Source organism: Caloenas nicobarica, chromosome 14 (assembly GCF_036013445.1).
Source record: "Caloenas nicobarica isolate bCalNic1 chromosome 14, bCalNic1.hap1, whole genome shotgun sequence".
Lineage (NCBI taxonomy): Eukaryota > Metazoa > Chordata > Aves > Columbiformes > Columbidae > Caloenas > Caloenas nicobarica.
The window spans coordinates 3,293,497-3,306,504 of NC_088258.1; the positions used below are offsets into that span (position 1 = coordinate 3,293,497).

The 13,008-nt window shown below is 41.1% G+C and overlaps 1 protein-coding gene across 2 annotated transcripts in view; it reads right to left on the reverse strand.

Annotated features, from left to right (window-relative positions):
• Positions 1 to 13,008, reverse strand: part of USP22 (ubiquitin specific peptidase 22) — a 91,095-nt gene that overhangs the window by 48,961 nt on the left and 29,126 nt on the right. The window contains exons 2-4 of one of the 2 annotated variants that reach the window (XM_065644739.1): positions 7,605 to 7,737; positions 1,648 to 1,755; positions 1,066 to 1,110 (exon numbers count right to left, since the gene is read on the reverse strand). In XM_065644739.1, the coding sequence (XP_065500811.1) occupies positions 1,066 to 1,110; positions 1,648 to 1,755; positions 7,605 to 7,737 (286 nt within the window). Of the gene's footprint in view, positions 1 to 1,065; positions 1,111 to 1,647; positions 1,762 to 7,604; positions 7,738 to 13,008 lie in introns of both variants that reach the window. The other variant, XM_065644738.1, reaches the window with a different exon arrangement.

Genomic DNA, 13,008 nt, shown 5'->3' on the forward strand with positions numbered 1-13,008 from the left:
GTTGTTCAAGATGACAAGATGAACAATCGTGCAGCTGTAACTACCCTAGAATATAAACATATATAGAATATATTTGCAGCAGCCTGATGTCCACTGGAGGACAAACTGGCTGCATCTTAGCCCAGAAGGCACAAATATGTCATTTGCTAAGGACATCATTAAGAAATTGCTCTTTGAATTTACATATTCAAAAGGTTAACTGGGCAGCCTTCCTACCCTACAGCATCACGTACGAGTGTCGTGTTGCTGTAGTTGATGGATTTGGTGCCCCAAACATCACAGTTTAGAAGGGTCTGAAGGAGTTTCCAGAAGCCTAAATGAAAGGTTTAGAAACACGTTTCCATTTTGTCTTGCTTTGAAAAGCAGAGCTTTGTGCTACAGCACTTGAAGCTGCATTTCTTGCTCCAGGACCCACCAGCACCCTCACCATCCTCCTCTCCTCTGACTCGACTCCCTCAAAGCGGGGAATAAGCAGAAAGTGGAATGGGATCTGCAGAAGGAACTAAGTAAAAGCAGCTACACTTTTGCTACACCATCAGAAAAGCTCTAGCTAATACGATGGTAGCTGCTATTTTTAAAATTGGAAATGAGGTTAAGAATGGTTTGAAGTCCTATCAGGCCTGACTAAGGCTGTCACATTGAAACAGGATGCCGTGGATTCAGTAAGAGACATTACTAGAAAGAAGTTGCCTGTTTTCAAACACAGACCTTCCCACTTTAAGAAAACATACCCCCTAGAGGCCACTGGACATGGAAGATGACAAGCTTTTATAACTGATGCTTCAAAAACTACTCCGTTAAAGGTGAATGCTACTTCCTTTCAAAAAAAAAAAGAGGGGGGGGGGGGGCGGAGAAAAACTTTGTTTTGGAGTAATTCTATCAAGGAAAGGGCATATGAAATCAAGTCTGCTGTAATTATTCAATCATTGGAACATATCCAAGCGAGAGGAAAACAATTTGCACGATAAAACTGGCATTCTTAACTGTGATTCATGTCTAAAATGGCAGGATAATCAGCAAAGGGACGCTTGTTAGTGAAGTGCGTCGCCAGCCCACGCCTCTTACCTGTCATTGTACACTGGTAGTGAGAAACCACTGTTGGAGTGAAGGCTAAAAAAGAAAAAATTAGGGAAAGCAAACTGAATAAAACAAATGTGTGTACATATTATTTGTGTGTAAATATTTCTACATAGATACTGTGTGTGTACCATGAAAGCACAGGTGTGTAAGTAAGCTGGCACGTTCTATTTAAAAAAAAAATTATCGCACACAAGGGTGACATTTCATGTGAGGGGAACAGATTTATTGCCTTTATCACCTAAATTAGCCTAAAGGAGGAGACTGTTACATTTTACACCTAATACAGATCTGACTCTAATACTATGCACGCTTCGCAGGACTAATGTTAGGTATTTTTATATTTTTTGCAATTAAAAATAAAATACTTTTGCTACCAGTAGGTGTGGTGCACATGTTAAACTAACAGTCTAACTCCTGGAAAGTAAGAGCGAGACATCTCTCTCCCAAGGCCTGCACTACTATCTCTAAAAAGCTCTTTCTTCCCCTTACTGTTTTTTGCCATTGACAAATGGGAGGGACAGGTACGATTAAAAACAGAAACAAGAAATTCAGGCAGGAAAACCAAACCTTGTAATTTCCAAGCTTTTCGTTGTTCTTCTTTGGCAATTTGTTCCATGTCTTTGTCGTATATGTAATCTTGACACATAAAGCAGTATATACCCCCATACAAAAGGTCTATGGCTGCAAAATAGAAGGGAAGATGGGGAGGAGGAAAAAAAATATGAGTTCATAAACTAGAAGACATTTTAAAGCAGGTTTCCAAGTCAGGCACCCTTTCTTCTCAGAAGTCCATAAAAAGTAAAATCTGTACCTTGGAATCTGGAGGAAAAAAAAAAAAAAAGAAAAAAGATAAAGAAAACACAGGGAAATGTTTCCAGTTCCAATCTGAGTTATGCAATTGCCTCTGGCACAGCAAGAAAACTGTGGAAGACAAAGTATTAGCTGCCTTCAAGTTGTTCGTAATTCACAATACACCTTTCAAAGACATAAGTAACCAGAAGACATCATTGCAGTGACTGACTACAATACACACACAACTAGTCCTGTAAGATTTGATACGTATGTTTGATTTCAGTAATTTCTATTCAAAGCCATTTAAGTCAGTAGAAAGCACCTATTCAAATGGAGGCTCAAACACAAGACAGCACCGAAGGCTCAAACATACTGGTCCAGGGGAAGGGTTTGTCCGGAGCAGTTTCTTCCGCAGGTGACACGTCTCACAGTTTTCACGCGCCCTTTTAGAATGCACATACAAACAATGACCAATGTTAAAACTATTTTTCTTACACGCTAAACAAGAGAAAGGCAAGAAACGAAATAAATCAGCTAACTAGGAAATGACATTTTGCTTCAACATATACTGAGGAAGAAGTAAGTGCAAACTAATCGCAAAAAATTGCTGTACGTAGATACGGAAAAAAGCCACAACCAAAGGAAAGTAAAAAAAAAAAAAATTCAGAGGGTACTAACAAATTCTTAGTCAGCTTCTAAAATACAACCTGCATCTAGTAAACAGCTAAGAAACGTATCACCATTCTTCCTCAAGAGTGAATCCTCTATTTATTTTATTTCCAAATTACCTTTATTTCCAGATAAATAGAATGACTAAAATAATCCCACTAGAGTAGAAACCTGTTTTAAGCAAAGGAAACCATTGCCACGCTGGGTGCCTCGCAAGCAGCAGCACCGAGTTACTCTGAAGCCGTAGGGCAGAGCACAAGCCACGCAGCAGGAATTCCGTTGGTCCCATCAGGCAAAAAAAAAGGCGAAGCCTTTGTGCTCCCGTTCATGGGCCAGTGCTGGTGTGAAGCACTTTTGTAAGGCTGGTAAGCTTGGTAAGGTTTCTTTCTAACCACATCTCATCCATCCTTCACAGCCTCTACCGTCTCCCAACCTGCCACCCCTCTCCTTTATTCCTCTGCACCCTTTTTTCCTCCTCCTATTGCAAAATCACTTTTTCAGTGTTTATGCCAAATTGTTTCTTGCTTCTATTATGTATTAAAGAGAACAATTAAAGTTTCCATAATGTCTATTTACTGTCATCCTGCTTATGTGCTTCGTTATTTTGTTTTTGTTTGGTCTATTTGAACCATAGCCAGTTTGCAGAAGAGGATGAGGACTGCGTGCATTACCTTGTGTGATGTCCAAATACCAGAATTTTCACTCTGGTGCCCAGAGGACTTACTAGAACTCCTTTAGCAGAATATCACAAAAGGGGGATAAGAATCTTAGCTGTGGTGGAGATCGGTAACAAAACACTATGCAATTTGGTGGACAGGGGAGGAAAGAAGAAAAAAAAGGAAAAATAATCACAATTAAGCTACAGACTATTAGAGTTATATCATATTTACTCCATTATCTATTGCACTACCAGTTATGCGCAGTTATCAACCAAGAATGGTTGAAAATCCAAAGTACTGGTCTCAAAACACAAAATCAAATATTGTTCTCCATATATTTTTTTTAAAAGATCCCACAAGCAGCCTCTGTTACTCCCAATAATAGAATGGGCCTGGCAGAATATTAAATAAATAGGACCCCCTGTGAACTCTAATATAATAATTTCAATCTACCATCAGAATGGGCCGGCATACGTTGTGCTCAGATTTCTTTTCTCAGCTTTCTGGATTGACCCACATGAGTGATGAAGTATAAATTCCAAGATCAAAACCAACACGAGCCCACCTTACACAAGCCGCTTGCTCAGCGTAGAACGAATTTCTGGTGTAACGAATCAGAAAAGTTTAACGGAAACACTGGTGGAGTGAAAGCTGTAGCCGTCTAGTGCCTGATTAAGGACTCGTGAGAAAAACGTCCTCTCTCCAGCACACTCCTGGAACAATACAGTTGTGCATACGCCAACACTTTTAATGGCATTAAAAGGACTGCAGTGGGTTTTGGGCAAATTATCTCAAGCACCAGTGACAAGGCGGCCGTACAGGCCTGATGGCAGCACAAAAGAAGGGCAGGAATTTCTCGTGAAAGCCAGAACACGGATGCTCGGTTTCAGGATTCTAGGAAGAGAGTCTGCTAGTAAAGGTCACGGGTTAATTGTTGCAAATTACTATAATTTTCTTTTTTCCCTTGAAATATACTTTAACTTTCTTATTCTGGTCATTTTGAGGTGAAAAAGAATGTTACTTTTGAAATTTGGCCTAAAGAAATCACTACCAAGCCACTCTGGTGAGCCATCGTGCCTGCCCCATTTTTCTTTGCTTTTATACCTCCTATGCTGAAAACAGGCTACTATTAAAGTCAGATCTCCTCGTACCCCTTCATATACAAAATTCTAAAGAGCTGCAATGCAAGAGAGAAGGTTAAAAGATCTCATTTTTAAAATAAAGCTATCGGCCTGGAGAAACAATGAGGCATCACAGGAGATCACGTGGGAATGAGAACAACTTTATCTACTGGTGCAAGTGACATTAAGTTTCAAGAGACAACAGCTCAGGGGTGAAAGCTTAAATTTAGGCAGCAAAAGGTCTTCAAACTCTCCATCTGGGAGCCAAGTAAAGTGTTTTGTTTAAAGCTGAGTGTTTTTACTTTGCCAAATATATCCACTTATATCCTTGTGAAAATGTTAAGAGACAAGAGATGATGGGAACAGAACAACATGTAAAAAAAGCAGGGAAGTGATCCACATCCAGAGTGTGTGTAAACGTGTACACATGTCTCATCCAGTTAACAAACTTGTATGTTCAGTTTTCTAAAGACTTGGGTAAACAGAACTAGCATCACTGTTGAAAATGGGACAGTTCACCATAATATATGACAGCCTTCCATCAGATGTGACCTATTTGTGAATCATGTTTTGCTATCATTTTCCTTGAACACTAGTTGTATTCAAATAGAACAAAACATTCAGCAACTCCAAATTCAGGTAATTTTTACATATATTGAAATTAATTCCACTGTGAATTTCTGTGACTCAATCTTGGCATGTTACCAACCTGAAATCAACCCACATTCATATTCTGTGCGAGTCACCTACATTTTGTTCAGCTTCTGTAACAATGGAGATTAAACTGGTAATTCTTTGTCAGTATTCTAAGTCAACATCTAGGCTAATTCACACTCCCTAATTTCTCCTATTAAGTGTTAATCATTAGACTAGTTTCAGATAATAGTCTCAAGCCCTCAAGAAGTGATTTTTCTAAACTTCAGCCAGCTCTCCCCTTGTTCTTCTACCCGATATGAGCACAAACTAATTACCTGATCCCGGTCTTCCTGGCACCTGAAAGTGCAGCACGGATCACAATTCCTGAACTGATAAGATATTGAAGTTTACTGATATGAGTAAGAAAATCTTACTAATCAGTCTCTATCAAGGTGATCACAGCCTTATCAACTCTGCAAGTCATAAAACAAGTATACTTAGTTTTTATTTATTTATACATAAATAAAAATAAAAGGCTAGTCCTGCTTACTGGGGAGCCAAGGCAGCTTCCGCTGGAACCATCGAGATCCGCAGGTACTTACTTGCAGGGCAGGGGCTAGCAAGTGGAACTCTAAACTATCTTCTCTTGCCAAAAACGCAGCATCAGATACCCAGTCTTTTAATACACACTAAAAACAATGGCCACAGTTATGCGTTATCCTTCCCTCCCATATTCAATATTTAAGAGAAATGGTATTTTCTTCTCCTAATGCTTGAGATACAACCATCCTATTCTTCAAGTACTTCTTTTTCTTCTTAACCAGCACCAAAAGATAATAAGTCTGTGGGGGCTGTGCTCTGAAGTCTTCGAGATGCCTACTGGCTGCATATGGTTCTAGAATGTTAATGTTTAAAGGGATTTTGGATTGCGCGCAATCCGAGCATGGCAAGTACCCAACACTATCCTGCAAGCTACTTCAATAAACCGAGGAGCCACAGGGCCAGTCTCCATGCTGTGCACTTGCCTCTGTCATGGTTTAGAGCATCATCCTGCATCAGCCTGCGAGTTCAAGCCAGGAAAGATAAAACAAAGGCAAAATGTTTGAGTATCCCTATGGAATCTAGATACCACAAATGTTTTTAACCGTTAATTCAAGTCTGCAGCCTAAAAGGTTTTCACACCTGTATAAAAATTTTACGTGGCATTAATGATTCCCAAACCTGCCACAGTGATCCACTAACAGAGGGTGTGCAACACAGAGATTAAAAAAAGCAGCTCATATCGCTGGATCTTATCTCACCTACCTGTCACCGACATCCACAACTTAAGGAATATATTAAAATAAGTACAGTATTATTAATATACACTGAATAGGCAAGCAGACGCAAGAGCACAGGTATCACTGTAAGGTCAGAGTGTAAGTGTCTAATTTATATTGCTCATGGAAGCAGAGATAATAAGGGATGTATTTTAAGAACACTCTGGACTATGATCCTGAAGGCTCCTGAAACGTACAGCAGTTAGCTGTAAAAACATCGCTTCCAGTGCTCAGACAGCTGTTACAGCCGAAATCTACGATATTTCTTAGAACTGTGATTAAGTGTGCGGTTCCTGCTGGTCTCCATGGAGACTGATGTTGGCTCAGCAAAAAGTCACCAAGTGTTTTAAAATAATTCCCATTCGTTTTGAAATTTCAAAGCACTTAACTCATTTTTGCCTATCAGATGTTATTTCCCCAATGAGAACTGCAGCAGTAAAAGCAACCAAAAGCACTAGCAAAACTACAAAAATATTTTTACAGCTCGTCTCTCATGCAGCTGGAAATTAGCACCAAAATATACATTAGAAAAAGAAAAAAGGAATCTCCAAAACTAGAAATCAAGCCGTCAGATGTACAATCTTCACATTACATGTATTTGTGCACCGACTACATTACATTTAACTGCAAAGAATACTTTTTGGGATGATACAATACTGTATTCTGTATTTTGGCTTGTATAATTAACTCTTGCCCTTTTTAGCTAAAGGTTATTCCTTTTGGGAAGAACCTTATCTGACATGCTCTTAATTGTCTAGTACCATGACAGTAACTCCAACAGTGTTAAAGCAAGAGAGCACCCTCAAAGTACCTCCCTCCTCTGTTCGGTTTAATTTTTCCTTTAAGGAAAGAGAAGGTATTTTACTAGAGACACCAGCAAATTCCACCTTGCACAAAAATTGACTTGAAGAATTTAAGTTTCCCAAATATGTAGACAAAACAGCAGCTCACAACATGTCCAATTATAAAACTCTTTTAAAGGGTTCTCCATAAATACAGTAAAAATAGTACAGTGCTTACACAGTATCCACAGATAAACAGGCAAATACTTTCTACAGTCTCAGTTTAGCACCGTATTTTTTTAAACCTTAAATCTGGCCATAAACTTGTATTGGCACAAAAGGGGTTTTTAGACATATACACATCCTTAGGTAGTGTTTAGAGTAATTTTTACTTCTGCATTGGTAAAGATTCCTAAATAATTTCACCTAATGAACTGACTTCAAAAGCTTTTCCAGATTACACCTTGTAAAATACTGGCCTGGAACTGACAGGGATAATACAGCGAGTGAAAAAGCACCAGCAAGAACATCAGGAGGGCAGCTTACCTAAATTGTGTCGCTTTGTCTTTGCGTGCTCGTGAATGTGTTTCTTTGTAAAACAGCCAAAGAAGACACAGTAGAGGCAAGAGTGGAGTCTGTTCAGGTGGGCACCACACATATGACAAATGCACGACTTTGCCTGAAATAGAGAAACAGACACAGAATGTGAGTGACAGAAACATCTCTCTAAGTGCAGATAAACGCACGTAGATGTAACTGTGAACACTCCCTTTTACTCAGTGCCCACAACTCAGTGTTGCAGACCATCGATGAAACAGGAGTTGTGCCCTCATGTGACAAAAGACACCAATTAGATGTATTAACGGAGAAAACGTTTCCATTTGTCCAATACGCTTCCAAGTCTTGATAGAGAACAGGTGTCGCCTAAGAGCAGACGACAGTTCAACCCATTTACAACTCTCAACCTGTAGTTTAATGAACATTTCAAGCCAGGGTAAGCAGGCACCGCTGCCAGAACACACAATCCCACCACTCCACCTGCGCATTCCTATTCCAACACCAACCAGGTACCAGCACAACCACCACCAGAGCCATCACAGCTCAAACTGGGACACTGATGTGTTTGAAGTGAATCCGCCACTGCCCACCAGATTAACCTGTAGCAGTTCTCTCCATCCAGCTCACTCTGAGCCACAAACTCATTGGTGGTGCAAAACCATTGGGCATTATGGCCGGTGTAGCACAGACTTCACCTCGCGGCTGCACAGATGCTGATACCAGGGGACCAAGGTCCTGATGCATCAGTTCTTGCTTGGTTCTTCAGAATCGCCCCCCCACCCACGCTCCCTACCTTGAAGCAATGGGCTTTGCTGCTCAACGGCCCCTTCGCCGAGCTGGTTCGGCTTGCCAGTCTAGGAACTGAAGCTACACTAAAACTAATCATCCCTGAAGGGGTTTAAAAGGCATAAAGATGAGGTTCTTGGGGACACAGTTTAATGCTAGAGTTCGGTTATGGTTGGACTCAATGATCTTGATGGCTTCTTCCAACCAGAATGATCCTGTGATTCTAATCTTTTGTCAGGTTAGTAAGTTTGGAGGAGTGATGGGAGATGGAGGAGGCTCAGATGCACATGAGAGGTCAGGGAAAGCACAAGATGCTCAGCAGGGAGGTAAAATGGGTGAAAAGACAGGAGTTTTGGGTGAAGGGACCACAGCACGAACTCTGTTTTCTCACAGCACTGAGCCCCTCGATCCCCTCAAAAGCTGCAATGTAACTTGAACATTGAGATGTCTGTGGGTACATGGCGTTGCATTGCCCTGCTGGGATGATTCTGGTAGATTCAGTCATCAGATTTCTGTGTACCAGCCCACAAAATAGTGGTGCAACATCAAATCTGCGCCAGTCAAAGAGATACAGAAGTCACTTTTGCCACTCTCAGACGGGCTTTGAACCACATGTGGAAAGCGACGTGCTGACTGTTCCCCGGAGCAACCCAGAACGGGGAGGTACGTGATGAAGGTACCATCATTCATTGGGAATTAATAAGCATGTAAGCCTGACAGGATGGTCTGCATTCCTCTAACAATGCATTTCAATAAGCAGGTCTGGAGAAAAAAAAAAGGCAATTAGAAGGTTAAGTAGAGTTTTTGACTCCCAGGCATATCTGAAGCACTCCTGAAGCCAAAGATATCCCAAACTTTCTCTTAGCATTAAACTCAGGTACTTCAGCAAGTCTTTTGAAATATTACTCTGTCTGGTAAGAGACTAAGGAGAATTTGAGGGATAAGTCCTTTGCAAAACAACACCACCAAAACCAATTCAAGTCCAATACCATCTGATGGGAAGATACAACAGGAGAAATTCCTCACAGTAAACCCACTTTTCATCTCAGACAAGAGCAACTGCATTCAGACATCTGTTGAAGAGTAACTGAACTTCTATGACAGCTCAGAGATCACGTACAGAGACGTGTCTTATTTTACACACTAATTCGAAAATACTATTCCTTTGCTTGTCAATATAGAAGCACATTTTTGCTTCATATTAAAAAAGAATTGGAATTACTAAAATACTAAGCTATAATCTAACTTAGGCAGTGCGTTTCATAAACAACAACCTCCGGATTTCTTCAGTAATACTTGTCCAGTCTGCCACAAGTTAAAATTTTTGCTGAAGAAATGATGCAGAATCCTGTTCTCTAGTCTGACATTCTTCTTCCAGAATACTTACGGCTGTTAAAAAAATAATCAACGAAGAAGCCTGCAATATGCTGCACCATGTAATTTATTTTCAAGCTTCTACAAATTAAGACTTAAATCCCGAATCTCACATGTTGTGTATTCAAAGTTCTCCTAAATTCTGTTAGATGCAAATAGATTGGTTGAATCAAAACTCCACACACCTACAGAAAGAAATATTTTAAAGTAGGACCAAAAAAAAAAAATTCGCCATCACCAGTAAAATTTCCATCTTTAGAAAAATACTGCAGAGCTGTCAAACTGTTGCCTAACGGTCGCTCTTTGGCTGCAAATGCTAAATAGGACCTGCCTATCTGTTAAGATTGCTGCTATGACAACAACTCCAGCAACTCGCTATTTTACTTCACCAGCTAAAAATAAGTCTTTTAGCATTAAATGTATTGTAAACAGATGATATAACAAGCGGGCAAAACCTGATGATTTTAGGCTAAAAGGCAGAAAATTCACACCCTAAGACTTTTTATTTCAAAGAAAATTAAGAAGGAAAAAAATTAGTGGTAAAAGAGAAGTTCAATCACTTATTTAAAGGAAGCTATTTATCCATATCCTCTAGTTGTTCAGTGTAGCTCAAGATGGTTTTTCTAAAATTGTATGAAAACAAGGTTGAAAGACAGAGTGAAGAAATCAGTATCAAAAACCACAGTGACTATTCTTAACTAGATTAGCTGTCTCCTTTTCATCTGTCTGTGCTTTTAAACAATTTGCTAAGTTACAACAAAGCTGCCATCATCCCACCCCACCCCAAATAATCAAATTACTTTGTTTCATAATACTCCCAGCCCTGCTCACATCTCTCCAGGCTACAGTCTAAGACAAACCAGAATACTGCAAATGAGTGATCAAAATCAGTTGGATCCATAAAGTCACAAGCTTGCTTTAAAACACGGCTCAACTTATTTAAAAAGCAAGTTAGGTCCAGATGCTTTAGGGAAGTCAACGAGCATTTCGGCTGCAGAATCAACCTGTCACTTCTTTTCTCTGGTAAGTTCTCCTAGATATATGAACTTTATCTTAAGACATAAATGTAGAGTCTTCTCCTTCCTTCATATCCTGTCCCATTATTATCCTACTCCCTCTCTAATTTTACTTTGTTCCCTACCTGCTTCTCTCCTCACTCTTGCATATTCCACTCTCCATCTTTAACCCTGTTCTTTCTCTCCACACACTCAAGTCTCTCATCTTACATCCCCAACCCATCTTCCTTCAGTCCATACAGAACCCCTATCCCTTTCAGTTTTGCTTTGATATTGTAAATAAACTGCACATCAGAAGAGGTCTCGAGTGTTTTCTTTCTGGGAGATTATAATCCATCTTTTAAACGATAAAAAACTAGAAAAAAATGGTCGTGCACAATATATTGCTACTAAGACAGCGGTAACCCACACCCAGACCCCTGACAATGGTTCTGAACCTTCTTTAAAAGACGTTTAAACAGCCTCACAAGCGAGGATGTAAAAACTAGCGCACAACACACAAAAGGGGATTGGCTGTAATCACCTGTGACACGGGTCAATTAGTCCCATCTCTGAAAGGCGACCTGCTCCTGATATTGTTAATAGCCATGTTACAAAGTGAGTTAAAAAGAAAGCAGCAGGTATCAGTAGGTCAAATAAACTAGACTGCTGACACTTCAAGTCTTCCCAAATTGTCAGAATGGTTTGTTATTAGTTTACCATCCTACCATCAAAACAGCGGTGGAGAAAACACGTCCAGCTGGCGTTGATGTGCCCCAGCAGTTCGTGCGACAGCTCCCGGTCCTGCTCCCCTGTCCCGGGCCAGCTCAGGCTCCACCTAAAGCAAGACCACACTGGGCACGCAGCATCAATTCTTCCCAAAACCTGCAAGCCTGTTTCAACTTCATATAATATTGGCTCCTCGAAGCAGGTTCCAGTATAAGTTGGGGAATGACCCGTTGGTGAGCAGTGTAGGGGAAAGGGACCTGGGGGTCCTGGGGACAGCAGGGTGACCATGAGCCAGCACTGGGCCCTTGTGGCCAGGAAGGGCAATGGGACCTGGGGGGGATTAGAAGGGAGGTGGTCAGTAGGTCAGAGAGGTTCTCCTGCCCCTCTGCTCTGCCCTGGTGAGACCGCATCTGGAATACTGTGTCCAGTTCTGGGCCTCTCAGTTCCAGAAGGACAGGGAACTGCTGGAGAGAGTCCAGCGCAGGGCAACAAAGATGCTGAAGGGAGTGGAGCATCTCCCGTGTGAGGAAAGGCTGAGGGAGCTGGGGCTCTGGAGCTGGAGAAGAGGAGACTGAGGGGTGACCTCATTCATGGGGATCAATATGGAAAGGGGGAGTGTCAGGAGGATGAAGCCAGGCTCTTCTCGGTGACAACCAATGATAGGACAAGGGGCAATGGGTACGAACTGGAACACAGGAGGTTCCACTTAAATATGAGAAGAAACTTCTTCATGGTGAGGGTGCCAGAGCCTGGCCCAGGCTGCCCAGGGAGGCTGTGGAGTCTCCTTCTCTGCAGACATTCCAACCCGCCTGGACACCTTCTCGTGTAACCTCATCTGGGTGTTCCTGCTCCAGCGGGGGGATTGGACTGGATGAGCTTTCGAGGTCCCTTCCAACCCCTGACATTCTGTGATTCTGTGAAACTGTGCAGAAGACCCAAGAGGCACACAAGAGACCTTGGCTACTGCAAACCATCCTTCCATATTTCCAGCTATGTTATATGCAGCTTAAGAAGCTCGATTTTTATTTAATTGTAAATGAGAGGAAAACATCTTTTCGAAGAAGTTTTCCATTAGGGTACTTAACGAGTCTGGCCTCTTGTGCTCATGCTAAATATATCCAAGCACTTTGAGAACAGAGCTGTTGTCAGAAGCTTCTAAGCCAAAGACCTCCCACCTTTCACAGTCTGCAAACCACATTCACCACAAAGGTTCAAGGAAAAAGATGAACCAGGTAACACTAACGAGACAGTGGGAGGATCCAGAGGTTAAAAGATCATGAGGAAGCTGTTGCCACACTGTACGTGTTTACAAGAAACTCAAAGCAGCAGATTCTTAAGGTAATTTTAAAGCAAATACAGTAGCTATGGATCCCCAAAAGTGCTTGATCATGCCTGAATTCTTAGGAAAGCAAAAAATTGCCCAATACAAAACTACTTTAATTTCCTCACCTTTTAAAATAAGTTTTTATGTATAACAGACCTAACATTTAGATACATCAGAAACAAGA